Genomic DNA, 26667 nt, shown 5'->3' with positions numbered 1-26667 from the left:
GTTGTTGGGAGTGAGACAGTTACTGGCATAGATGTGTGGATGCATGGCTTGGGGACCAGGCAGGAACCCATGTGGATGATTCATAGACACATGGACAGTACACAGATTCCTTTTCTGCATCTCTGCTCCAAGACAATGAGGATAGTTAGACACTGTTTAACCCAAATGGCACTAGAAGCAGACACTCAGCCTGAGATTCTGGACTTGGACCATTTTACTTGGCTTGTAAGACAATGATACATATACGAGCTGATGACAACCCCTGGTATATCGTAGCACCACATTAACTTAAACCAGGATGACTTCCCATTGTCCACCTTTGTAAACAATGTCTTACTGGAACATAGTTATGCCCATATGTTTACCTATTGCATGGATGCTTTCACTGAATAGTTGTGACAGAGACCCTATATCCAAAAAGCCTAAAATATTTACTATCTGGCCTTTTATGAAGAAGTAACCATAGACACGGAGAATGCTGAGGAAGGTGGAGAAGAGGAGGAAGGAGAAGTACTCCCTATACCCTCACAGTCTGGCTTCCTTGGACATCTCCCTGCTGCACTTCTCACCTTTCCCTTATACGCTGCTCCATTTTCTTTCTCACAAATGTGTGCCCCCAGTCACTTTCTTATCTGACCAAATACATCCCTTTGGAACTGGTCCAATTGGCTAAATTCCTGTGGAAAGAGTGTATCTATGTTAGGAGAGGGTCCATATGTTAGGGATGTACAGGCATGCTGAGCAAAATGCCAATAGTGAGCATCTCCAGATAATACAATGAAGGGTTGTTCATTTCCATCTTTAATCTTTATTTTCTAATTATGATAAAAGATTTTCATTTAACTAAACATATATATTAAGGAACAGATGTAAAATGTTAAAAGCCCTTTACTAACATAAATACCCAGGAATCCCCGCCAAGAGGAAAATGCTTGAAATATACTTGTTCTATACAGCCTTGCTTACATTTGTGCCATGGATTTTCTATTTTTCTTGTTTGCTAAGGAAACTTAAGCCGCCTTTGGCAACTTTACACGGGGGGAGAGATGTATCAAGAAGGGGGGCTATGAAGGCCTTCCAGTGCAGGGCAGCCCACAGAAAGCGGTGGCATGTGTTAAGATGTGACTATTAAATAGCTTTTTCTAATCTCCTCTCACCATGAACTACACACCCATATTCGAAATGTAATCAGTGGATCTAGCATGACTCTGCTAACTGAAAAACAGCATGAATTACTTTTGCTTTCAGCTTCAGTTTTATTACCATCATACTAGATGGACCAAGAAAAGATGAACCTCCTCGCTCTTTTTTAGCTTTCATGAAGGAGAGTCAGACTGGTAGGAGGAGCTAGTGAGCAAGGTGTGAGAGGCACTGAGAACCGTTCTTTTATCCCCAGTGTGTGGAGCAGGTATGTCCTTGTCTTTTACATGCAGTGCAAAATTGATGTCTTTTCTGTTTTTATTGAAATAGAGTCGATTTTTAATGCTGTGTTAGTTTCTTGTGTACAACACAGTGATTGATATATATATATTCTTTCTCATTATAGGTTATTACAAGATGCTGAATATAGTTCAATAGGACTTTGTTGCTTATCTATTCTGTATGTAGTAGTTAGCAAGATTGATTTCAGATTCAAAGTGACACCTGAGGAAGGGCAAGTGGCCTGCTGTCTGGCATGCAGGGGTCTGTGGCTGGCTTTAGTTCAAAGGAAGCTCAGCTTCTCTTTATGGACCAGTAGCAGCTGCAAAGTGACAGCCAGACACACTGTGTCCCCCTCGATGTGCTCCTCCTTGAGAGAGTCCTCCTGGGGGCCTGCCTCTCTTGCTCTGTCAAGCTCTATGGGCTGGCGTTAGAATTCAGAGAATAAGACAGTCCCTGCCAAGGAGGTTATAGGGAACTGTCATCTATAGAGATTGTTTCTTTTTAATGTTTCTATTAGTCAATTTAAGAAAGCTCACATTGAGAGCTCTGTAAATCTCTATGTAGAGATAAATTTAGTCCCCTCACCCCTGATCTTTATTACTTAAACATTACGATCACATCAAAACTATCTTTCTCTTTCTGTCTCTCTGGCTCCCTCTTCCTCCCTCTTATTCTCTCTCTTCCCCTGTCCCCCAACCCCCGCCCCCGCATTTGTGGGTTTGTTTTTCATAAGAACATTGGAATCATTTGTAGCATGTTTTGTACATACACAACCTAGGTTTAACAATCCCTCTGGGTGATTTTTTTTCTGTAGATCACATTTTGAAAACCAACCTGGAACAGGATTGAATAGCTGCAGTTTGTTAATTTGATGTTAAAAATTATGTGACTTATTCACAGCTAAGAAATCACAGGTCTGTTTCTTTAAAACATTTTTTATTGAGTTATAGTCATTTTACAATGTTGTGTCAAATTCCACTGTAAAGCACAATTTTTCAATTATATATGAACATACATACATTCATTGTCACACATTTCACTGTGAGGTAACACAAGATCTTGTATATATTTCCCTGTGCTATACAGTATAATCTTGTTTATCTATTCTGCATATGCCAGTCAGTATCTACAAGTTTTGAACTCCCAGTCTGTCCCTCCCCCCGCCCTGCCCCCTTGGCAACCACGTTTGTATTCTATGTCTATGAGTAAGTTTCTGTTTTGTATTTATATTCATTTTAAAAATTTTTGAGATTCCACATATGAGAGATCTCATATGGTATTTTTCTTTCTCTTTCTGGCTTACTTCACTTAGAATGACATTCTCCAGGAGCATCCATTTTGCTGCAAATGGCGTTATGTTGTCAGTTTTTACGGCTGAATAGTATTCCATTGTACAAATATACCACTTCTTCTTCATCAAGTCATCTGTTGATGGACATTTAGGCTGTTGACATCTCTTGGCTATTGTAAATAGTGCTGCTATGAACATTGGGGTGCAGGTGTCTTTTTGAAGTAGAGTTCCTTCTTGATATATGCCCAGGAGTGGGATCACTGGGTCATATGTTATGTCTATTCCTAGTCTTTTGAGGAATCTCCATACTGTTTTCCACTGTGGCTGCACCTATCTGCATTCCCACCAGCAGTGTAATAGGGTTCCCTTTTCTCCATAGCCTCTCCATCATTTGTCATTTGTGGACATTTGAATGATGGCCATTCTGGCTGTTGTGAGGTGATACCTCACTGTAGTTTTGATTTGCATTTCTCTGATAATTAGTGATCTTGAGCATTTTTTCTTGTTCCTAATGATCATTTGTATGTCTTCCTTGGAGAATTGCTTGTTTAGATCTTCTGCCCATTTTTGAATTGAGCTGTTGGTTTTTTCTTATTATGTCGTATGAGCTACTTATATATTCTTGAGATCAAGCCTTTGTTGGTTTCATCATTTGCAAAAATTTTTTCCCATTCCTTATATTTTTGTTTTGTTTTACTTATGGTTTCCTTTGCTGTGCAGAAGCTTGTAAGCTTAGTTAGGTCCTATTTGTTTATTCTTGCTTTTATTTATACTGCTTGTGTAGACTGCCCTAGGAGAACATTTTTGAGCTGTATGTCAGATAATGTTTTACCCATGTTTTCTTCTAGGAGGTTTATTGTCTCTTGTGTTATGTTTAAACATTTGATCCATTTTGAGTTTATATTTGTGTATGGTGTAAGGGAATGTTCTAGCTTCATTGATTTACATGCTGCTCTCCAGTTTTCCCAAAATCATTTGCTGAATAGACTATCTTTATTCCATTGTATATTCTTGCCTCCTTTGTCGAAGTTTAGTTGACCAAAAGCTTGTGAGTTCATTTCTGGGCTTTCTATTCTATTCCGCAGACCTGGTTTTTATAAAGTTGTTTCTCTCACATTTTCCTGCAGCTTCCTTTAAGTTTTCCATTTAAAGAGGGGGACTGGACAACTCTGGTCATTATAATGTAGCTGTTAGAGGATCCTGTTTTACCTTTGTATTCTTTTCTCCCACAATGAAGAATCAGAAAAAAGGAGATGGTACAGGAGCAGTGTTTGAATTTTCTTGCTGCTTTGCTCTGAAAAAAAAAATTATAGACCTTGTTTCTTAGTAACCTGAAGTTTGCAGATTGTGTTCAAATATGTAACCCAATTTGTTTAGTGCAATTATTGTGGATAAATCTCCATCTAATTCAGTAAGCATGCACTGAAATCCCATTTTGTGCTGCATTCTATGCTCATATATAAGCTTTGACTTATCTGATTTTATTATCAAAACATCCTCCAGACTGGACTTACCATTTTTTTATAATACCCCTATAATTATTCTTAAAAACTTAGGTTTAGCTAGGGGAGGCTTCTTGTTTAAGGCCACACAAGTAGTAACTGATAAAGCTGGTATTTTTTAAAAATATTTTTGATAGTATTTGAGGCATCTTGAATACTTGACCAATAAATATGGAACTGAATAGTTGAGACACTTGAATATAATATCATGTTTATATAGTCTGATTATGAAATATGCATAGATATTATAGGGAACTTTTATTATAATGACAATCAGAAATATGCCAGAAGAACCATGGTATAATTGTGTTTTTAGTACTTAATTTTTAAAATCAAATTTGCCTTGGAAAACAATTACAAGGGAATCTCATATCCTTTTCACCTAAATTTACCCACTGGTGGCATTTTCCTAGATTTGCTTCCTCTCTCTAAATATATGTATATGTCTCTCAATATAATATAAAACAATATTTGCATTTTCATTCTTATTTTCATTTATGGGATTAAGTTGCAAAAATCCTGACCCCTCTCAGCTAAGTACCTTGGCCTAAAACTCTCAAGATTCAAGACATCCTCCTGAAACAGAAGAAGAGTGGCAAGTGGGAGAAGGAGCAAGTGTGTGGGAACATTGACCTAAAGTGTGCAGTCTCCTTCTCAAAAAGGGGAGGCAGGAGGGTGGGAAAACTCTTCAGTAGTTTACCTATGAGGATGATGTTACCTGTGCGTTTTTCCATACATAGACTTCATTATTTTCAGGTAGTTTATTTTTATTCTTAATTGTATTTTGTTTCGTTTTCACATATTTGTAGACTTTGCAGTTTTATTCCATCTATTAATTTCCAGTTTCATTTCATTGGGTTCAGAAAAGATACTTTGTATGAGTTTAACCTTTTAAAATTTGTTGACTTGTTTTGTGGTCTAAAATAGGGTCTATCCTTGGAAATATTCCATGCCCATCTGGGAAAACGTGTTTTCTCTTGTTGGATGAGAGTGTTCTGTATATGTCTGTTAGGTTCAATTAATTTATAGTGTTATTCAAGTACTCTGTTTTTTCTACCTATTATTGCAAGTAAGGTGTTAAACTATTGTATTACTGTTAAGTGATCTGTTGCTCAATATTGTCAATGTTTATTTCACATATTTTGGAACTCTGAGGTTCAGGTATACATATTTAGAATTGTTTATCTTCTAGATAAACTTGACTCTTTTAACATAATGTCCTTCTTTGTCTCTTTTAATAGTGCTTGAAATAACTTTTTTATCTCATATAGATATAATAACAACAGTACTCTTTTTGTTGTTATTTGAATAGAAAATCTTCCTGGGGTGTACAGTAAGGTGGTAGTTGCTCAGGCTGACCTGTCTCCAACCTGTCTGGTGGCAAACCAGCACCCATTCACTCCTTCTAGTCTAGGCTTTTCCAGCCTTTCTATCTGTTTCAGTCTTTCTCCAAGTAGCCAAGGGGATTTGTCCCCTCTGTGCAGGACCCCAGGACTGGGATGCCAAGTCTGTGGATTGACCTACTCACTCCTCAGGGTTAGGGTCTATTTGCATAGTCTTCCTTTTCCTCTTAGTCCTTCCCTAGGTGCACAGGTCCCAACCTGAAGTTTTTACTCCTCCCTAATTATGTGGAAATATCTCTTGAAATCTTGTTTGTATAGGAGTTCTGCCAGTTTTCAGTCACATTTCTGTGAGAAGTTATTATCCCTCATCTTGACCCCCCTCCTCTGGAAACAGTATTCTTCATTGGTAGGTTCCCCCCTACCCCATCACTCAGTTTTTAGCAATTTAAACATATCATTCCACTGCCTTCTGGCCTCCAAATATTTTGTTGATAAATTGACTGACAATCTTATTGGATGTGATGAGTTACTGCTTTTTGTCGCTTTCAAGATTCTCTCTTTTTTTTTGACAGTTTGATTATAATATGCCTCAGCATTGGTCTCTGATTATTTATCCTACTGGAGTTTGTTGAATATCTTGCATTTGTAGATTTATATATTTCATTGCATTGGGAATTTTTTAGCCATTATTTCCTAAAATAATCTCTCTGCCCTGCCTCTCCCTTCTGCTTTAGGGGCTTTCATAATGTATATACCTGTCTATATGACAGTATTCCATACGTTTGTTAGGCTGTATTCACTTTAAAAAAATTATTTCTTCCTTCTGCTCCTGAGACTTGATAATTTCAAATGTCCTGTCTTCAAGTTTGCTGAGTCTTTTTGCCTGTGCAAGTCTAATCCCCTTTATATGTATTCAAATGCTCTTCCCCTGAGCTTTACCACCAAGGCTAATTCCCTGTTGAAAATGTGTAAATTCATTCATTGTATTTTCCAGCCTCAGAATTTCAGTTTGGTTCCTTTTTTAATTATTTTTATCTCCTTGTTCATTTTCTAATTTTGTTCATATATTGTTTTTCTGATTTTCTTTAGTTATTTTTCTGAGTTTTCCTTTAGCTTTTTAAGCATATTTTTAAAAAGTTATTTTAAAGTCTTTGCCTAAAACATCTAATGCACATGTTTCCTCAGGGTTGTTTTTTTTTTTTTTTTTTTTACCACTTTATATTCTTCCTTTGGAAGGGCCATATTTTCATTTATTTTGTATGCCTTGTTATTTTTGTTGTTGTTGTTGAAAAATTGGATGTTTATTTATCTATTTATTTATTTTAAATGAAGGTACTCAGTACTTAACCCAGGATTTTGGACATGTTAAGTACATGCTTTACTACTGAGTTATTACCCTCCCACCCCCTGAAAATTGAGCATTTCTGAAAGCAGTCACCTTTCGCATTCTTTGCATACTGGCCTTTTGACAAGGAAGTCTTTTCCTAAGCTGGCTCTTGATTTTGAAACTTGGGATTAAACTTAAGACAAGTTCTAAAGTCTTTTTAGGCTTTTTTGAGCATGCATCTTCCCTGGGCCTGTGTTTTGCTTTTTCAGTTTTCCCATATATGTGCTCCTTTTAAGTATATTAATTTCCCAAAGAATGCCTCCTTTGAACTTTTGATTGTCTATTGTGTGTCTCCACCCTGAAAAGAAAAAGAAAAATTCAGTTTCTCTTCTCAACTTTCTATTCTCTATACTTATTTCTGGTCACCACATACGTGAGCATTTTTTCACAATAAGCAATTCTGACCCTAACTTCCAAGAGTTAGTTTATACCCTACAGATTAAGGGCTCAGTCCCACAAGACTTCTCCTCAGTTCAGATGCAATTACAAATCCAGGTTGTCACCTGTGCTTCTGACTAACTGGCTGTACATTGGAGTTACCCATCTCTTCCCCAGGTTCAATGATTTGCTAGGATGGCTTAAGAACTCAGGAAGGATAGTTTGCTTACTAGATTACTGGTTTATTTTAAAAAATGATACAGCATATAAACAGCAAAATAGGAGATGCAAAGGGAAAGATATCAAGAAAAGCATGTGGAGCTTCCATGACCCCTTTGGATGGGCCACCTTCTAACAACATCCACATATTCATCAAGCCAGAAACTCTCTGAACCATTTCAGTTAGGTTTTATTTATTTTTTAATGGAGGACTTCTTAGATAGATATGGTTGAGTAAACTATTGGTCATTGGTGATTAACTCAATTTTCATCTCTTCTCTGCTCCCCAGTGGTTGGAGCATCAGGCTAAATGTTGAAACTTTCTAATAACATTGATTCCTCTAGCAAACAACTCCATTGTAGTGATCTAGGGGCTTTACAAAATCACCTCATTAACATAAACTCAGTTGTTGTTGAAAGGTGCTTGTTATAAATAACAAAAGACTCTCCTTTCATCTTTATCAATCTGGAGGTATTTTAGGAATTGAGGACAAAAGACCAAAAGTTACAAGAAAAATAATTTCATCTCTCTCATCACATAGGGTTTTAAGAGCTATAAACCAGGAATAAGGACATTGATCAAATTTGTGTTTCTTATTATACATCTCAATATCACACACCCATAATATCTTGTCATAGGTGTCTGCAGGTCATTCTCCCTGCAGCTTTAACAAGCAATGCCCACTGCTTCTCCCTGCCTAAGATCCAAATAAGGGAAAAGATAACAGTCCTTCAGTCAGCCCATGAGGTGTCAGAACATTGTAAATGCAGTCTGCTCTGCTCTGTTTATTTTGAAAAAGGGAATTGGAAACTCAATTGATGCCTTAGATAGTCTATTTTATATATTCACTGGTAACCTATTGCTCTAGGCATCTGTGGAGCTGTTTCTCCACATTTTTCCTTGAGAAATACCTGCTGCTTCTTTCCACCTGATATCCAAGTTTTACCACCCCCTACCCCTCTGCCACCCTTCCCTGAGTTTCATGTGAGGTGAAACAGATACCTGAAGAGGCAGCCTTGACAAGTTAGAACATTATAAAATTCCCTCTCTCTGAATCAGGGGAGGGAATTGGGAAATGATTTGCCACTTCCTTAAAGACCTTACCACAATGGGGACAGAGGGCAACAGAAAAACCACAGAATTTTCTACCATTTTGAATGAGGCTGTTTCTTGATTTGGTATTTGGTTGGTTGCTTTGGACCTTTGACTGTTTTATGGAACTACTGTAAGGTTATTCTAGCTAGTATTTTGGTTGTTGTTTATATCTCCTTGGGGAAACAAGAGCTTAGAATTGCTAGTCTGTCATTTTGCTCAAGTATGTAGATTTTCAATCCTTTCTCAATGACATTCACTCAGCCTTTGTGAGAACCATTTACCTCATTTCCAAAGTAGTTATGTTAATTTCTAACTTTCAGTCTCTTGTGAATATCAGTTTAGCTGGATATGTAAGTTATTATCAAAGGGCTTGGTATATTGTAGGCCTTCAGTGCATCATAACAATAACTTTAATTATATTATTATTTTGAAATAACAGTTTGGAGAGTGATATTATATTATTTCACTACCAATATCATGAGAGACTTGAGGGAATGATGGGGGAAAACCTCTGCAGTATGCTAATTCTAGGTTACATTTTGTCTAATGGAAAGCACAGAACTCTTACTTACCTTATCCTAAGTTGATAGATGCTTTGTATAATTCTGAGTTAGAGAATGGCTTTATAATCTGATTTCCACTAAGAAGCTCTTCAAGGTTGGCAGGTTGCCATGGCATCCAGACCCAAAATGATGGACCCCATTAGTCTTCTGGAAAGTGTCAAGGTTCTTTCAGTGAACCAAAAATCTCTGCAAATTCTTGGTGAGATTTCTTTGCCAGTGCTGGTGGTGGCCATTGTAGGGCCGTATCATACAGGCAAATCCTACTTGATGAACCATCTTGCAGGTCAGAATCATGGTGAGTGTTGTACAGGGTCAAGGACCAATTGCTTGATTCTAGCTAATACCTCAGCTTCTTAATTTTTGTCCTGATCTTGTGTAGGGAAAACCAAACTTCTCTTAACAAATCAACTTTCCACTCCTATTTCTCACTGCTAAACCACTGTCTTACTCTAATTCATTATCATATTGTATGTTTTATTCCTGTAAAGCAAAATTTCTCCTACCAATTCTCACAATCCTACCTTATTTTACATGCTTAAGCACTGGACTCTTGCAATTGTGTCTACTCGCTCTTGAAACACATTTTGCTTTTTTATGGACTATACTCATCAACATATAAATGTGTTCAAATGTCTATAATCTTAAAAATATTTCCTGTATGTCATATACTACTGTGGCTAACACCTCTCCCCACTTTTGAAAAATTTGTCTGACAAAAATTATATTCTTGATTTTTTTCCCAACTTTTTCTCTTCCCATGTCTGTCTTCAGTCCATTTCTCTCTGGCTTTGAACCTCACCGTTCTTTCAAGATACTCTTGTTATGGTTATCAGTGACTTCCATTTTGTCTGATTCATGGATTCCCCTTTGCCTCTATGTTGAGCCCTTGCTTGGTATCTTTATCACAATTAATGTTCCTTCCTCCTTGAAACAGATGACACACAAAGTAGGACATTCTTGAGGAAATGGAGAAAGCACCAACTCGTATGCTGGGATACTGACATTCCAATAGATCTGACTCTGTAGCCCCTTGGTTGTTTAGATTATCTGCTCTAACTGAATGCTGCTTTCTCCCCTCTCCTCACAGGCTTTCCTCTAGGCTCTACAGTGCAGTCTGAAACCAAGGGCATCTGGATGTGGTGTGTGCCTCACCCACACAAGCCCAATCGTACTCTGGTGGTCCTTCTGCACAATTAGAGCCTGGGGGATGTGTGAATGGTAAAGCAGAAATTCACAATTAAATCCTTTTTATTCTCGATTTTCCCCTTATCTCTCCATGGTCCTAGAAATTTTACTGTTTAATCTGTAAAATCAAGAAATCAATTATAGTAAATAAGGCAAACTATGTTTTGTTTGAATCTCACTTCTAGGTAAGTTATCATAGTGTCTTAGATAAATTCTTTTATTTCTTGGCACTGTGTGGATGACTTGATTACATTTAGTAAGTCATTATTGAACGGCTGAGTTCCAGGCCTTTGGACTTAGCATTGTAGATATCAGTGACCAAAGTAAATGTCCTGCCCTAAAAGAGTCTTTATTTCAATTGATAAGACCATATTATCTGCAGTCAGATTTAATACCATGTAATTGGGAAAGAAGCAGGCTGGAGAGAAGAAATTACATTGCATTGCAATCCCCAATTTCTGGGAATTTCATGGGAGCTCCATGGCTGGAATGGCTTTTTTGAGTTATCCTGATTTTGGGACAGGGGTGCTGATACATTTTTGAAGAGCTGCTCCAGAAGCCTTTCTAATTAAGAGGGCTGACACCTGAAGACTGTCTTCCACCAGCACTCCCAACAGCTGGGGGAATAACTCCTTCAGTTTTGAAAGGCAATCCAGGCAGCACCTACTGGTTTTGAGAACTTACAGTTAAGCATAACTAAGAAAGAGGAGAAGTATCAATCTGTGAGTGAGGAAAAATTTCTGATTCACCTTCTTAGCTTCAAGGTGAAGAGTGTATTTGAGGGTTGGATTTAAGAGACGGGTTTACATTTTCTATGATGAAGTTCATCAACTACTCACAGAGTGTTCTGGAAATCTGTGAGACACCTCTGAATGTGCAAGTTCTATAAAAGTAAGTTTTTGTCCTACAAGAAACATTTTAAAATGGATTTTTGGTGTTTTAGCTTTCTGCTAATGGGTGAAATGAACTATCCCTCCTTTCCCCGTTTTGAGATTTATTTGGAAATAGTACCTACATTTTTATAGCTCTGTCTTTTTTCTCAACAGGAGTTAGAAAGTCTGCTTATTTTTAAAGCCATATATCAAACAATGATATAATCTTGCTGTTGAAATAATTGTTTTCATAACTGCTACTTCTTCTTATCCTAATTGATTATTTTTAAAAACTGGGTTTTGGGGAAAGAAAGTAATGAATAGACTCTTATCTCCCCAAACTCCCATTTAGAATCTTCTCAACATAAACCACAGTTTTTGCATTTACACTGGGAGCAACTTTACATGCCATTTATAATAAAAAAAAAACTATTTCCAGTTTATGCCATCATTTAGACAATGCTATGATTTATACAACTTAGCCTGGGCTTTAGGGCCCTTGATTAGGCTGCATGAAACTCACCTTAACTTCTCCACTTGCCCTCTGCCCTCAAATGACTCTGTTCTAACTACAAGACCCCTGTCTTCTCCCATCTCTAATTTTGTTTCTCTGGGTTTTCCTGTCTATGGGATCACCTTCATTTCTTCAGTTCCACATTTACCAGTTCTTTAATATTCAGCTCAAGACATTGAGGAAGCTTTCAGATCACATATTCTTTCTCCAAATTTCATAGCTCTGTTCTTCCTTGATAGACTTCTAAATTTTATTTTAGTGTTATAGCTATAGGTTTCACTGCTTATATACATTACTGAGAGTAAGCCTTTTACAGATACTTCTATCATTGTTGCACTTACTGTTATGGATGTTTGTCCCCTGCTTTGAAATAATCATGTTGAAAGAAAATTTTCATTTTTAGCATTGCTTTTTTAAAATCTAAGAACAGTGGGGTATATTTAGTAGCTTCCTGCAAGTATTTATTGATTGCATATAATTTAAATACCCAGTTATGCCAACTATGGTATATTTTATATGGACTCTGATTAATAAATATATGCAGAATGAATAAGTGCCCACACTCATCACTGAATTCCTAATTACACAACAGGTACTGTATTAGTTTTTCTGTATATGTTATTTTACTTTATCCAATTGAGGAAAAAGAAAGCACTGTGAACACTAGAATCCTTTTATATATGAAAAATTTGCAAACACAAGAAATGTCTCTGTAATTGTCAAAGTTGATATCTGCATTTACATCTGTCTTCAATTTCTTTGCATGGTGAGTATGTTAGCTGAAATAATAAATGAAACCATGATTGAAGAAGTGTACAGAAGAATTTCTAATGTAGGGGTAAACTTCTAACTCTCTTGTTCTAATGTGCTTTCTAGGATGAGTCTAAGAAGGATTCATGAATCTTTGCCCTGACCGTGGTTCTGTGCAGTAGCTTTGTCTAGAACAGCATGAGCACCATCAACCACCAGGCCCTGGAGCATCTGCAGTATCCTTCCAGGTCCTGAACCACCATGTTTCACTGAATTCATGGGGATGAGGAGTCAGTCTCTCCCTTCCTGTCATTTAGTTTCTTGGGTGGAGCAGAGGGGACCCATGGCAAAAGAGTGTGATTATAATATTTTTATACTAGAGAAATGTGGGAATTGTTGGCAGTGAGTTTCTTTTCCCTAACCAAATGTTAGTTATGCAACAGAGCTTGCAAAACATCAGAACAAAGTCCTCTCAAACACCTGATAGAGTAGAAGATTCCACAGAATTTGTGAATTTCTTTCCAGAATTTATCTGGACTGTATGGGATTTCACCCTGGAGCTGCAGTTATGTGGTCAGCCTATCACAGAAGATGAGTACTTGGAGAATGCCCTGAAGCTGATTCCAGGTATCAGAGTATGGCCTGGGCAGTGTACGGTCCAATAGAGTGTGGGATCTAGTAAACAATATCCCTCATCTTTGTGATTGCATTTGTATTTGAGACTAAATCAAAGTCTGCGGAAATGGTGGCTGGAAAGTGGGTTGCAAAGATCTAGGGGCTACAGTTGAAGTTTACTCAAGAAAAGTAAAGTGTAAAGTGAAATTACTCAAAACCAATTTGTTTTTTATACATCTTTAAATTTACCATCCAGATTTACATGGGTAATGAAACATTCTAAAGACTGGACACTGTGTTTCCTGTTCCTTCAATTTTTCTCTGTTGAAGAAAACAACTAATCAGCTAATTGTTAGACATGAAACTGCAGTGAAAAGCTTATCTAATGAACAAAATATAGATTTCACATATTATTCTTTTCAAAGAGGGCTAGAAAACTTTCTAATCCTGTATAATTATATCATCTACAAAATGACTGTATGTTTTAAATAAACCTGAAGAATTGACTGTCTTTACAATCTATGCCTTTTCAATAATACTGACAATTATTAGAATATTCATTTTACCTTCCACATCATAGCTTTCTCCTAATTCCCACATGTTTACCCATGAACTAATTACAAGGTAAAAAATTATTTTCATGGGTTACATTTCCAAGGATGTGTGTCTATTGAAACCTTGAGAGAAATATCAATCCCAATTTAGTCATTCTTCCTTTCACGTTTCTATTTATGATTTCTCAAAACAGCTATTAAGAAATTGGCTGGCAGGAGAGGACCAGATATAAACATTTACCTCAAAGAGATTATAGATTAGTGGTGATACCTTAAAATTATATTTCAGGTACATTTATACTTCAGAGGTTTTTACTAATAAATACATAACACTGCATCAATTATTTTTAGCATCAAAACAGTTTTTCTTAAATAATGAGGATGTCATTCCTAATATTCCAATTACTGTCCATGATCCCTTGTTTGTAGCTCTCCTTTTTGGTTCCACAGCTCAATTCCTACATGAGGTTGAGTTGAGCAGAAAGTTTCATGTGACCTTTCATCATTTTAGCTGCTAGTTAAGCAAACACATCTTAGACAACCACTCTACTATGTGCATGTCTGGAGAGACCAGCCATAGGTTTCCTTTACTGGATCAGATGTCTCCCTAAATTTCTCTGCAGTTATATCATTCGTATAAGTCTGATGTGCAAAGAAGTATTGAATGTCTATGTTAAAACAGTTCTATGTGTAGAAATGGCGAAGACACACAAATCCCTGCCATGAACACCTGAAACCCCCTCGCCTCAAGACTCTACACACTCTAATCCCTGTTTTTCTGTCCCTCAGGGAAGAATCCCAAAGCCCAAACATCCAATCTACCCAGAGACTGCATCAGGCATTTATTTCCAAGATGGAAGTGTTTTGTCTTTGACTGGCCAACATAGAGAAAAAAAATTCTAGCCAATATTGGGATGGTATCTGAAGACCAACTGGATCCTAAATTCCAGGAGCAAACAAAAAATTTCTGTTCTTACATCTTCATTGATGCAAGGACCAAGACCCTCACAGAAGGAATCATGGTCACTGGGAAAGGTGAATCTCTTTTTCCCATTTCCATGGGGACTGCTATGTGTTGAATATTTTATATAATGTGCTTTCTAGTATTTTTGTTTGATTCTATAAAGGATTCTGATTTTACAGACATTTATACTCCATGAAGAAATCTGTATACTTTATAATTATCTCACTTTGGGGGATTTACAAATTCCTTCCCCAAATTGCAATTTTGTCAATGATATCGGTGACTCCCACTTATCTGAAAACATCTTCCACTTAGAATATAATCACTCTCTTGGTGTAAAAACAGAATACTGCATGTTTTCAAAGGAAGTCCTATACAATAAGTGTTCTTCACAAGGAGAATTCAGAAGATATTTTGAGAATTTAGAGTGGTCCAAAAATAAATATTAGCCCATAAATCACTGAAAATCCATTCAAAGCCTCAGAATTAGGAATAAATTAAACATGGTACACTTTGCCTCATCTGTCTATCTATGTAATCTATATTGCTTTCAATTTTTAAATTGAGAAACTGTATTTTCCAGGTAGCCCCTAGTATGTTAGATAGAAGTAGATATTAACATTTTTAGTCCTGTGGCCTGGAAAACCATAAAAATGAACAGTCAGTAGAAAATGAAGGTGATAATAGTAGAAGGAGGTAGGGGTGCGTGTGTGTGTTTGTGTGTGTGCATGTGTATATGACCCTAGAAGCCTAGTCTCAGAATCCTGGAGCCATTGACTGATAACTTGATATTTAGACCCTAAATTTCCTGGCTTCTTCAGGGCTGAGGACTCTGGTTGTGACCTACCTGGATACTAGCAATAGCGGAGCAGTACCTCACTTGGAGAATGCAGTGACAACTCTGGCCCAGCTGGAGAACTCAGCTGCCATTCAGAAGGCAGACAACCACTACAGCGAGCAGATAGCCCAGCGAGTGAGCTTCCCCACAGACATGCTGCAGGAGCTGCGGGAGGTGCATGCTGCCTGTGAGAGGGAAGCCCCTGCAGTCTTCATGGAGCACTCCTTCAAGGAAGACAAGCAGGACTTCCAGAGGAACCTTGTGGTAATCTGTCTTAGTATTTACTTTATGTCGCCTCCCCTTGAAGGATGAAGCCTAGAAGTGTTGTTACCGGTCCCATGGCTCATCTCTCACTCAAGGATAAAGTAGTCCATGTTCTCATGAGGGACAGAGTTTCAAAGGACTACATTTCCTTCTTTTTTGACTGCCAGAACTCAGGCAGTTTATCTGGAACTCCCTTTGACCTTCAATGAAAAATCAGTATAGATATCCTCTTGAAATAAATACTTCTGTGGATTCCAAGCCTGTCCAGAACACCCAAGACATTCTTTAGCTGGCTTCTTTTTCTGTGAACACACTCCTATGGCTGGGAACCAAAATTTCTCTTTTCAGATCCACATCTCAGGCCACTTTCAGCTTAGGTTGCTCCTTGTTGTATCTATCATTGAAGACAGAATCACTGAATGTGGCAGCTTCAAGGAACCTGAGAGATTAGGTAATGCAACCCCAACAGCTCAGATGAAATACCCAAAGGAGGTTAGGGAACTTCCCCATGGTCTTCCAGAGTTTTCAGAGCTGTGAATAAATCAAATCTTGTGACTGCTGTTTTATTACATGTCCTCCAACAGAATGCTTTTCTCATGAGGAACACAGTTAGACCAATTCTTCTACCAGATACTTTGGAAATTTACTTCCTCTGTTCCTTGCTTCTGGTGACAGCCCTCTATCTTTCTTCCCTCTAGGAAATCATAAAGAATAAGAAAGATGATTTCTTGATGCAGAATGAAGAGACATCAATCAAATATTGCCAGACTAAACTTGATCAGCTTTCAAAGACACTAATAAAAAGTATCTCAGCAGGAAATTTCTCTGTTCCTGGAGGTCATGAACTCTACAGGAAAGCAAAGGAAATTATTGAAAAGGAATATTACCAAGTGCCCATGAAAGGAGTGAAGGTGAGGAATAAGGGAAACATGGGGAACCTACAGAATACTCAAAGGGGTCTCCTGAAAATCTGAGAGTGCAGCTCCATGCATGCATAAAGAGAGTGTATGGGGCCATTCAAACAGCTGTGGGTTTAAAGGTTCACTGCATGCTATTTATTCCTGAAGAGAGTACAAATGTCATCTCCCAACCATGAGTACAGATTTCTTAAATCCACAAGAGACAGAACAGAAATTATTCATTTTTTTTTACTCAACAACATATTTGACGTGTTGAGCACTGATAATTTACAAGTCAGTCTTTGTACACAAGGATGATCACAAGTGAGACAGGAAGTCAACTACATAGGCAAGCTATAACACTCAGGAAAGAGCTACTTAGGTGTTAGAAACAAATATAATAATAATAATAATAATAATAATAATAATAATAATAATAATAATAATAATAATAATAATAATAATAATAATAATAATAATAATAATAATAAAAAAACAATAATAATGCAACTAATATATATTGAACTGTTGTTTCCTATAGCCAAAATGTTAAGCTCTTTCCCTAGACTCTTTAACTTAATCTTTCAAATAGCATTAAGAAGCATCTACATTATCAACATTTTAAAGATCTGAACTGAGAAGCATAGGCAGGTTAAAATAAGTTGTCTAAAGTTATAAACAGCTAGTGGCAGAGGAGAACAGCAGCACAATTTAGAGGCACTATTTCACACTGGGAAAGCAGATATGTAAAAGCACCAGAGATTTGGGGTTTGTAGAACTGAACATGATACTGACTGGCTGGATTCTAGAGTGGGGAGAAGGAAGTAGCACTGGGCAAGAGACTGGAGAGAGACAGGTCACTCTAAGGAACTTGGACTCATTGTAAGGAACCACTGTGGAACTTTAAACTTGAAGCAAAAGTTACATGGACTTAGTTGTCTTTGCATCACTAATTTCCCTATTGGAAATCTAATTTCTGTGCTCCTCCTTGGTTCCTCAGGCAAATGAGTTCCTCCAGAGGTTTCTGCAGTCCCAGATGGCACTAGAGAAATCCTGCAGGCAGATAAAGCCCTCACTGATGGGGAGAAGCAAATAGCAGGTACAGGGTAGGGCTGGGCTCACAGTGGGATGTGTATGTTCTTGCAGTGCCCTCTGAAAGGTGTGAGAGCAAAACCTTCCCAATACCGGAGCTTCCTTCCTTTCTGTGGAACAAACCTGCTGCATCTGGAAACAGCAAAGGGAACTGTGGTTGGACGCCAGACAGGCAGAGCCTTTTCTCTCACATTCTGAAGTGTGTTCTCGATGGTGTGGACATGGGGTTTTGGGGGAGGACTTCAGAGATTTCCTACCTCTCTCTTTAATTTGGTTTGCCCTCTGAGCTCAGGAGGGTGGAGGTCAATCCTTGCCTATTTTTTCCCTCTCTAATACCTTCCTGGGGCAGAAGAGTGGACCTGGAAGGAGACAGCTGAGAAGGAACAGGAGCTGCTGAAACAGAAACTGCAGGAGCAGCAGCAGCAGGTGGAGGCTCAGAAGAGAAGTCTCCAGAAACACATAGTTCAGATGATGGAGAAGATGGTGAGAGAAATAGAAAACCTGCTGAGAGAACCAAACAAGATATTGGAGCATCAGCTGAAGGTGAATCAGGCTGTGGCTGTAGTAGAGCTTGATAGCTTTGCCCTGGTACCCCAGCAAGGGATGGGTGAAGGTTACAGCATGGTCATGCAGAGATCACAAGTGCATCTACTGCTTGTGATTTATTAAAACCCTGAAGCCTTTGAATCCTTCCAAAACCTTTAAATTTGGCTCTGTAAGTAGACTTTGGAGAGTTCAGGATGAGTATTCCCCCCTCTACTCCAAGCCCTCAGAGAATATAAATAGGGTTGAATAGCCATTTAGAGAATTTTAAAATGATCTCACAGGGCTTGATTGAACAGATTTTCCAATTATGTGTGTTTAATATGAACAACAACTAGTACGCTCTACCAAGGTCACTACCTTTTACCAAGAGACCTGCTCAGCCCAAGGCTCTGAGGTAGATCTGTTCTTACATAAAACTGCCAGAAATGTCCAGACTTAAAAACACATAGAAATGATAGATTTTACACTTGCTGCATTGCCTCCAGGTGTGGACAGATCCCCAAGCTATCATGTGGCTTGGAGGGATTTCTCTCATTGTTCATCTGAACATGATTTATAAGAGATTTCTATAGTTTAGGGGCCATGTGTTTATAACAGATTTCTATAATATGGGTGACAGTGTCATCCTGAGTGGGACTGAGAATTAGTGCAGTCAGACAAAGGCTACCTCTCATTTGCATTTTTTGACTGGAAAATATTACATTTGTCCTCATGCCAGGCTTAGCCTCCTGGCAAAACCCTAAGGTATATGAATATTATTAAGGCTGTAAACTACACTTCTTCTTAATATTTCGGTCCAAACCAGGAAATATACCTTGTTACAAGAGTCTCCTTTCATGATTAAGAGAGAACAATTTTAGGAATAAAACAAAGATAGTCTGACAAAGTTTCAAAGTTTGACAAAATGTAATCCTTGAAAAAATGGGGGATTTAAAAAGTTTTACTTCCTTCCTCATTTTTTTTTTTTTTGGTCCAAGAAGATCTGTGTACTGAAGGATTTAGAAAGAAATGTGAGGTGATGAGTACAGAGATAAATCATTTGGGAGAGAGAATTGTTGATACTAAAAATGATGATAGTTCCTTGCTTGCTCAAGCCTTGGACAACCTTGGCAAAACAATCGCTTCGTTATTGCCTGCCCCAGCTAACATTCTTGGTAATGTTATGAAAGTAGTGAGCTCACTATTTAAAAAGAAGTAGCTCTCCTTGTAAAGAAATCAGATATATAATATAATATACATGTATGTTCTCTGGCCTATTTCTGATATGCATGCTTTTCACTTTCATCCAGCAATGCTTTAAACATAAAAAGTGATTTCTAGAGAATACTGATGCCTGGCCCACATTAGATAGAATAAATGCATGGACAATTTGATATAGTGTGTTGAGTTTTAGGAAATATATATGTGTGCAAAATCATATATATGTGTATGTACCTATATACAAGATTTTCACTGAGTCTTCACTTTTAATGGCAAAAGATTGGAAACCACTTAATGCTCATTTATGTAATTTGGTAATATATATTTTGCATGTATTTATACTAGAATACTATGTTGCTAGTAAATAGATAGTGGAGCTCTATTTGTATAAATATAGAACAATCTGGAAGATAGAATGTAGAGTGAAAAAATGAGGCACAAAACAGTTTGTATAATGTGTTCACCGTAAAAAAAAAAAAAGGCAATTATTTTGGGCACACATACACATGTATGTATAGTACATTTCTGGAAGATTCATTAGAAATTGTTATCATTGGTTCTTCCTGGAGAAGACAGCTTGGCATCAGGGATAGAAAGGACACATGCTTTTCATTATATACTCTATATTTTCAATTTTGCAAAGTTAGTTTGTGTTATTTCTTGAATAACAAAGAAAACAAACTACAATACTAATAATTAAAATAGTAAATGGAATGTGAATAAATAGAATTGCTCATTGCTTCCAGAAATGACATTAGCCTGCTTAATGAGGGGTATAAGACTAAGATCAGAATACTAGAAAATAACGTTTGCATCCTAATCTTGTTTTTGCTTTGGCCTTGGTTTTTAATCCCTTATATTTGCTTCAAAAATAAGGTATGAAATTTCCTGTTACCCCTTGAAATCTCAACAACAGTAACCTTTACTTCATAGGTTTCAATTACACTTTTACAGTGTTTAGAAACAAATTACTAAACACTAAGAATATTCACTGGTGAGAGGAATTCCCATCATCCTTAAGTTCAGTTGTGGCATCTCTGCTGTAGGCAAGTACAGAAGGGGTGATGCACCACTGCAGAAATGGATGCCTTGATAGTAATGGGGAATGAAAAACCCAGACACACAGAGGCCAGGTGTTGGCATTTAAACATCAGAATTCAAGTACATACAATAAGAGTAATGAGCGTCGTGGTTTGTCTTAGCTCAGGCTGCTATAACAAATTACCATAGACTGTGTGGCTTACAAAACAAACATTTATTTCTCCCAGTCCTGGAGGCTGTAAGTCTAAAAGCACTGTGCCAGCATTGTTATTTTCTTGGTAAGGGTCCTCTTACAGCTTTACAGATGACAAGGTTCTTACTGTGTCCTAGCATGGTGAAGAGAGAGAGACAGAGAGAGAGAGAGACAGAGAGAATGAATCTCATGATTCTTTGTTATATAGGCACTAATTAGATTCATGAAGGCCCCACACTCATTATCTAATCCCTCTCAAACCCCATTTCCAAGCACATTGGGACATTGGTATTTGGGGTTTCCTCAAATGGATTTTGGAGAACACATTCAAACATTCAGTCTATAATTTGGTTGGAGTGGCAGCTAGCAGACCTGACCAGAGAAAATTCTGAAGATGGCAAATAAAACAAGGTGTCTGTAGAGAAAAAAAGAATGGGGAGGAAACCATTGTAATCAAGGATATTTATAGGAAGCTGAGAGGTAACATTGATAAAAGGTTATAATCCGTAGCCTTGGTCTAAACCAATTTCAGATGATGGAACTATCACCTGGAGGGGAGGGCAGGATCCCAGGAGAGAGGACCTTGCAACTCTGGGATGAGGATAAATGATAATGATTTTCACAGTGCCTCTCCTAGGGGACCTCTGGAAATGTACTTGGATCCATATGCTGGGAAATGAGAATGCCCAAACACTTCAAGGACTCTCAGAATCAGGATCCAATCTAGGAGTGATGCTCAGATCAGGAAAAGACATCACAGTCTCCCTGTTAGAGGTACATGACATCGTGGTATGAACACAGTCTTGGCCCAGGTGCAACTAACTTGGTCTAGTATTTTTTTCAAATAAAAGTATAGTTCTTCTGAAGACAGACACCATTTTATATATATATATATATATATATATGTATTTTCTTTACATCTTCATAGTGTATGTTTAGGCACAGAGGGTACTTAGTAAGAAACTTCTGTATAAACAAAAAGCTGACACATGTGTGATTGTTTTCAATTGCCAGAATTACATGATCACACCGAACCTCTGAGATAATAGATTGTTTGGATTTTAGATATTAGATTAAGGTCTCTAATTTGACTTAAGGACCAGAGGAGCAGAAGAAACTCTTTCGGTACAGTTTCCCCCTCTGTGACCTTATTCACCACAGTCTCAGTATCTCTGCGAGGATGTTAACTCATCTCCACTGGAGAATTTAAATGACTCCGTCTAGTCGTGGCTTCAAGTGTTCAGAAGGAAGAATGAATGGCTTTGCCTTTTAAAGAAGAAACCATATAGTAATGAATATGTGACCAATGTATCATGGGGTTTAATGGAAAAGTAAACTATTCTACAGAAATATCTGTATATCTGTTCCCACTGAGAGCTTGACTTAAGCAGATGTTCTAATCCCTTGGACTAGACACACCCTGCATTGAAGAGCAAAGAGAAGCCTTGTCTTTTTTAGATTCGACATACAAGTGATATCACACTGTACTTGTCTTTCTCTGACCTATCTCACTTAGCATAATGTGCTCAAGGTCCATTGATGTTGCAAATGGCAGGATATCCTCCTTCCTTGTGACTGAATAATATTCCCTTGTGTATATGTATATGTGCCACATCTTTTGTATCCATTCATGTGTTGGCATTTAGGTTGCTTTCATTTCTTGGCTACTGTGGTTAATGCTGCAATAAACTTGAGTGCAGATATCTCTTTGAAATACTGTTTCTATTTTCTTTCAATAAAAAATAATAAAACTGACAATGGTCACTTAGAAAAATAAAAAGGCTTTAAAGAGTAGTTAACAATTTATTCACACATCTATTCTAATCCTCATTAAGGAATGCTTGGTTCTAATTATTTACATTGTTTGTTAAATTCTTATGTCCTCCCTGCCATTGTTCTGGATTATGTAAAGAGAGAAAAGCAAAGATCTTGTCCTCATGCAGCTTACACTGTGTATGGGCCTTACATAATGTTATTTAGGCAGAAATAAATATTGTAATTATATACATGTATATATATATGTGTGTGTGTATATAGATGTGTGTGTGTATATAGACATGTGTATGTGTATGTATGTGTATGTGTGTGTGTATATATATAAATATTTTATGTGTAGTGATCAAGAATCTAAGTTGCAACCAAATAGTCATTTTTTAAGTTTGGTTTCAACCTAGTGCATCTTGCCTGGAGATATAATTGTGTATTATAGAGCCCTAAGGACCAAATATGGTAACTTTAAAGTAAGGTAAAACCTAGAGTGCATGGTGATTGAAACAATGAATAAATAGTTTAATGTTTGGATGTATGAATAAGTGTGACATTTGTTTATTATTTCAAAGGGTAATAAATATCCCTCTTATTACCTATAGGCCAAAAAGTAAAGGCTTTGGTGAAGAATTTTGTATTTTTTGATCTCTATTCCTTTATCACCTGTACAAATTATTATGTTTAAACAAACTAAAGTGGATTCTGTTTCTATGACTGTACTAGGACTGATATGACAACTCTGGAATATTCTTCCTTGTGTCTCTTTTTCCATGGAAGTGTGGTTGTGCCACTCATCAGTGTTATTTGGATGGAATTCCTTTTACTTCAGATAATGTGATCTTATTCCTTAACCACTGTTCTGTGGACAGTGGTCCCAGGCTGCATTGAATATGGTGCTCACTCTTAGCCCAGGAAACAGTCCCTGATAAAACATGAGTAATGAATTCCTCCCCTGATATATTTGGTCTAAGACCCCAATCTCTCTCTGCCCCTGCTTACTGTCCATTAATATAGAAAATGCAGACAATCAAGTTCTATTTCCCTCCCACTTAAAGTACCTAATTATTTTATTTTGATGAAATATGCACAACTATTTACTATTTTAACTACTTAAAGTGTACAATATAGTGGAATTAAGTATATTCACATAGATGTTACAATCATCATCACTATCTACCTCCAACCCATTGCATCATGCTCAGCTGAAACTCTGTATCCAATAAACAAGTCTCCATCTCCCTCTCCCCAAGCTCCTGGTAAGTGTGAGTAAACTTTCTGTTTCTATGAATTTAACTACCCTGGATACCTCATAAAAATGACATCATATAGTATTTTTCTTTTTGTGACTGTCTTATTTCAGTTAGCATAATGTCCTCAGGTTTATTTAGACTGTAACATGTGTTAGAATATCCTTCTTTTTAAGGCTGAATAACATTCCATGGTAAGAATGTACTGCACTCTATTTTATTTTTTTAATTTTTAATTATTATAGAACTTTTATATTTCCACTTAATTTGCAGTTATTACAAAATACTGGCTATGTTCCCTTTGTTGTGCAGTACATCTTTGTAGCCTGTCTTATACTCAATAGTGTGTTACTCCCACTCCTCCCACTCCTCCATACCTTTATTGCCCGCCCCACTTCCCACTGGTAACCACTGGTTTGTTCTCTATATTTGTGAGCCTGCTTCTTTTTTTGTTGTTGTTTTTGTTATATTCAATAGTTTGTTGTATTTTATACATTCTACATATAAGTGATATCATATAGTATTTGTCTTTCTCTGTCTGACTTATTTCACTTAGCATAATGCCATCCAAGTCCATCCATGTTGCTGTTAATGGCAAAATTTCATTTTTTATGGCTGAGTAGTATTCCATTGTGTGTGTGTGTGTGTGTGTGTGTGTGTGTGTGTGTAGTGTACAATAAATATCTATACATACTATATCTATCTATATCTATCTATCTGTGTGTGTGTGTATATCATATCTTCTTTATCCATTCACCTGTTCATGGACACTTAGGTTGCTTCCATACCTTGGCAATTGTACATAATGATGCTATGAACATTGACATTCATGTATATTTTCAAATTAGTGTTTTTGGTTTTGGTTTTGGTTTTGCTTTTATATACCCAGGGGTGGAATCTGGGTCATATAGTAATTATATTTTGAGATTTTTGGAGAAATCTCCATACTATTTTCCACAGTGGCTGCATGAGTTTACTTTCCCACCAAGAGCCCACCAAGGGTTTCTTCTCTCCACATCATTGCCAATATTTGTTGCTTGTGTTCTTTTGATGACAGCCATTCTGACCAGCAAATACACTACAATTTATTTACCCATTCATACGTTAGTGGATAACTAGATTGTTTCCATTTTTTTGTACTGTTTTGAATAATGCTATTATAAACATTGGTGTACAACTATATATTTGAGTTCTTACTTTCAGTTCTTTTGAGATATATAACTAGAAGTTGAACTGTTGAATAAAATGGTAATTTTACGTTTAATTTTCTGAGGAATAGTTATACTGTTTTCTACATTAGCTGTTCAATTTGTTCCTACCAATGATGTACAGGATTCTCAATTTCTCTACATCCTTACCAAAATTTGTTTTCTGTTTCTAAAGAAATGGCAAACATACTAATGTGTGTGAAATGTATCTCATTTCCTTAATGAATAATGATGATGAGCACCTTTTCAGGTACTTATTGGCCATTTATCTCTGTTATTTGGGGAAGGTGTCTTCAAGTCCTTGACTATTTTTGAAAGGAGCTCTTTGTTTTTGTTTTTGTTGTTGCTGAGTTACAGGGTTCTTTAAATATTCTTTATATTAATTTCTTATCAAATGTATGATTTGTAAACATTTTCTCCCATCCTGTGAGTTACCCTTTATTCTTTTGATATTGTCCTTTGATATGCACAAAAGTTTTAAATTTTTGTAAAAACCAATTTATCTATTTTTTCATTTGTTGTCTACAAACACCTTTGGTGTATATCCAAGAAATCACTGCCAAACCCAATAGAATGAAGAGTTTCCCCTACGTTTTCTTCTAAGAGATTTTGTTTAGCTTTTACATTTAGATCTTTGTTCTATTTTGAGTAAATTTTTGAATATGGAGGAAGGTAAGGGTATAACTTCATCCTTTTGCATGTGAATATCGAATTTCCTCAGTATCACTTGTTGAAAATATTGTGCTTTTCCCACTGAATGGTCTTGACACCTTTACCAAATTATTTGACCGCATATGAGAAGATTTATTTACTGTATTCGTCTATATGTCTATTTGGATTACAATAGTTTGTACTAAGTTTTGAAATCAGGAAGTATGATATCTCCCACTTTGTTCTTCTGTTTCAAGATTTTTTATTTCTTTATTTGGAATCTCTTGAAATTCCCTATGAATTTTAGAACCTTTTATTTTCTGGAAAAAATATTGGAATGTTGATAAGTATTGCATGAGATCTGTAGAATCTGTTGAGTAGTACTGACAGCTTAACAATATTAAAACTTCCCACCTATGAACATGGATGTCTATTTCTTTATGTCTTATTTAATGTCTTTTGGCAATGTTTTCAGTATGCAAATCTTTCTTCTTCTAGGCTAAATTTATTTTTAATTAATCACTTTGATCCTATTTTAAATGGGATTGCTTTCTTAATTTTTTGAATTGTCATGTTGGTGTATAGAAATGCAACTGATTTTTAATTGTTGATTTTGTATCCTCCAAATTTGCTGAATTTGTTTATTTTTTCTATTTTTTGGTGAAATCTTTGATATTTCTATATTTAATATCTTGTCGTGTGTTGAGAGAATTAATTTCTTCATTTCCAATTTTAAATCCCTTTATTTCTTTCCCTTGTTTTATTACACTGGCTAGTATCTCTAATACTATGTTAAATGGAGGAGGGGAAAATGGGCATTACTGTCTTTTTTGTTATCTTAGGGAATAAGATTTCATTCTTTCATCATTGAGTAGGATGTAGCTGTGGATTTTTCATGCATGGTTTTTATTATGTTGAGGAAGTTTTCTTCTATTCCTAAATTTTTAGTATTTTTTTAACAGAAAAATTATTAAATTTGATCAAAGGACTTTTGTGAATCAATTGGATGACCACTATTTTTCTTTGCTCTCTTAATGTGGTATATTATATTGATTGATTTTTCTAT

The 26667-nt window shown here is 36.6% G+C and overlaps 2 protein-coding genes across 7 annotated transcripts in view; one reads left to right on the top strand and one right to left on the bottom strand.

Annotated features, from left to right (window-relative positions):
• Positions 1-1259: 1259 nt before the first annotated feature.
• LOC141577175 (guanylate-binding protein 6-like) lies at positions 1260-22434 on the top strand. Of its 2 annotated transcripts, none has more exons than XM_074361317.1 (8): positions 1260-1408; positions 12649-12758; positions 12955-13149; positions 14481-14726; positions 15477-15757; positions 16456-16668; positions 17657-17755; positions 18098-22434. In XM_074361317.1, exons 4-7 carry the CDS (start codon positions 14606-14608, stop codon positions 17750-17752), a joined length of 711 nt encoding a protein of 236 aa, XP_074217418.1. In that variant the 5' UTR covers positions 1260-1408; positions 12649-12758; positions 12955-13149; positions 14481-14605; the 3' UTR covers positions 17753-17755; positions 18098-22434. The 2 variants fall into 2 exon arrangements, with proteins under 2 accessions (XP_074217418.1, XP_074217419.1); XM_074361318.1 differs by having other exon boundaries at positions 12649-12770; positions 13048-13149.
• LOC141577174 (uncharacterized) overlaps positions 15836-26667 on the bottom strand; it is a 277514-nt gene continuing 266682 nt past the window's right edge. For 4 of the 5 annotated variants that reach the window (XR_012505870.1, XR_012505871.1, XR_012505874.1 and 1 more), the window contains one exon: positions 20731-20861. The gene's annotated coding sequence lies outside the window, so the exon portion shown is untranslated. Of the gene's footprint in view, positions 16452-20730; positions 20862-26667 lie in introns of those variants that run through there. The other variant, XR_012505875.1, reaches the window with a different exon arrangement.

The sequence above is a fragment of the Camelus bactrianus genome, chromosome 3 (genome assembly GCF_048773025.1).
Source record: "Camelus bactrianus isolate YW-2024 breed Bactrian camel chromosome 3, ASM4877302v1, whole genome shotgun sequence".
Taxonomy (NCBI): domain Eukaryota; kingdom Metazoa; phylum Chordata; class Mammalia; order Artiodactyla; family Camelidae; genus Camelus; species Camelus bactrianus.
The sequence above is the reverse complement of the archived record's forward strand: the minus strand, read 5'-3'. Positions and strand labels throughout refer to the sequence as shown.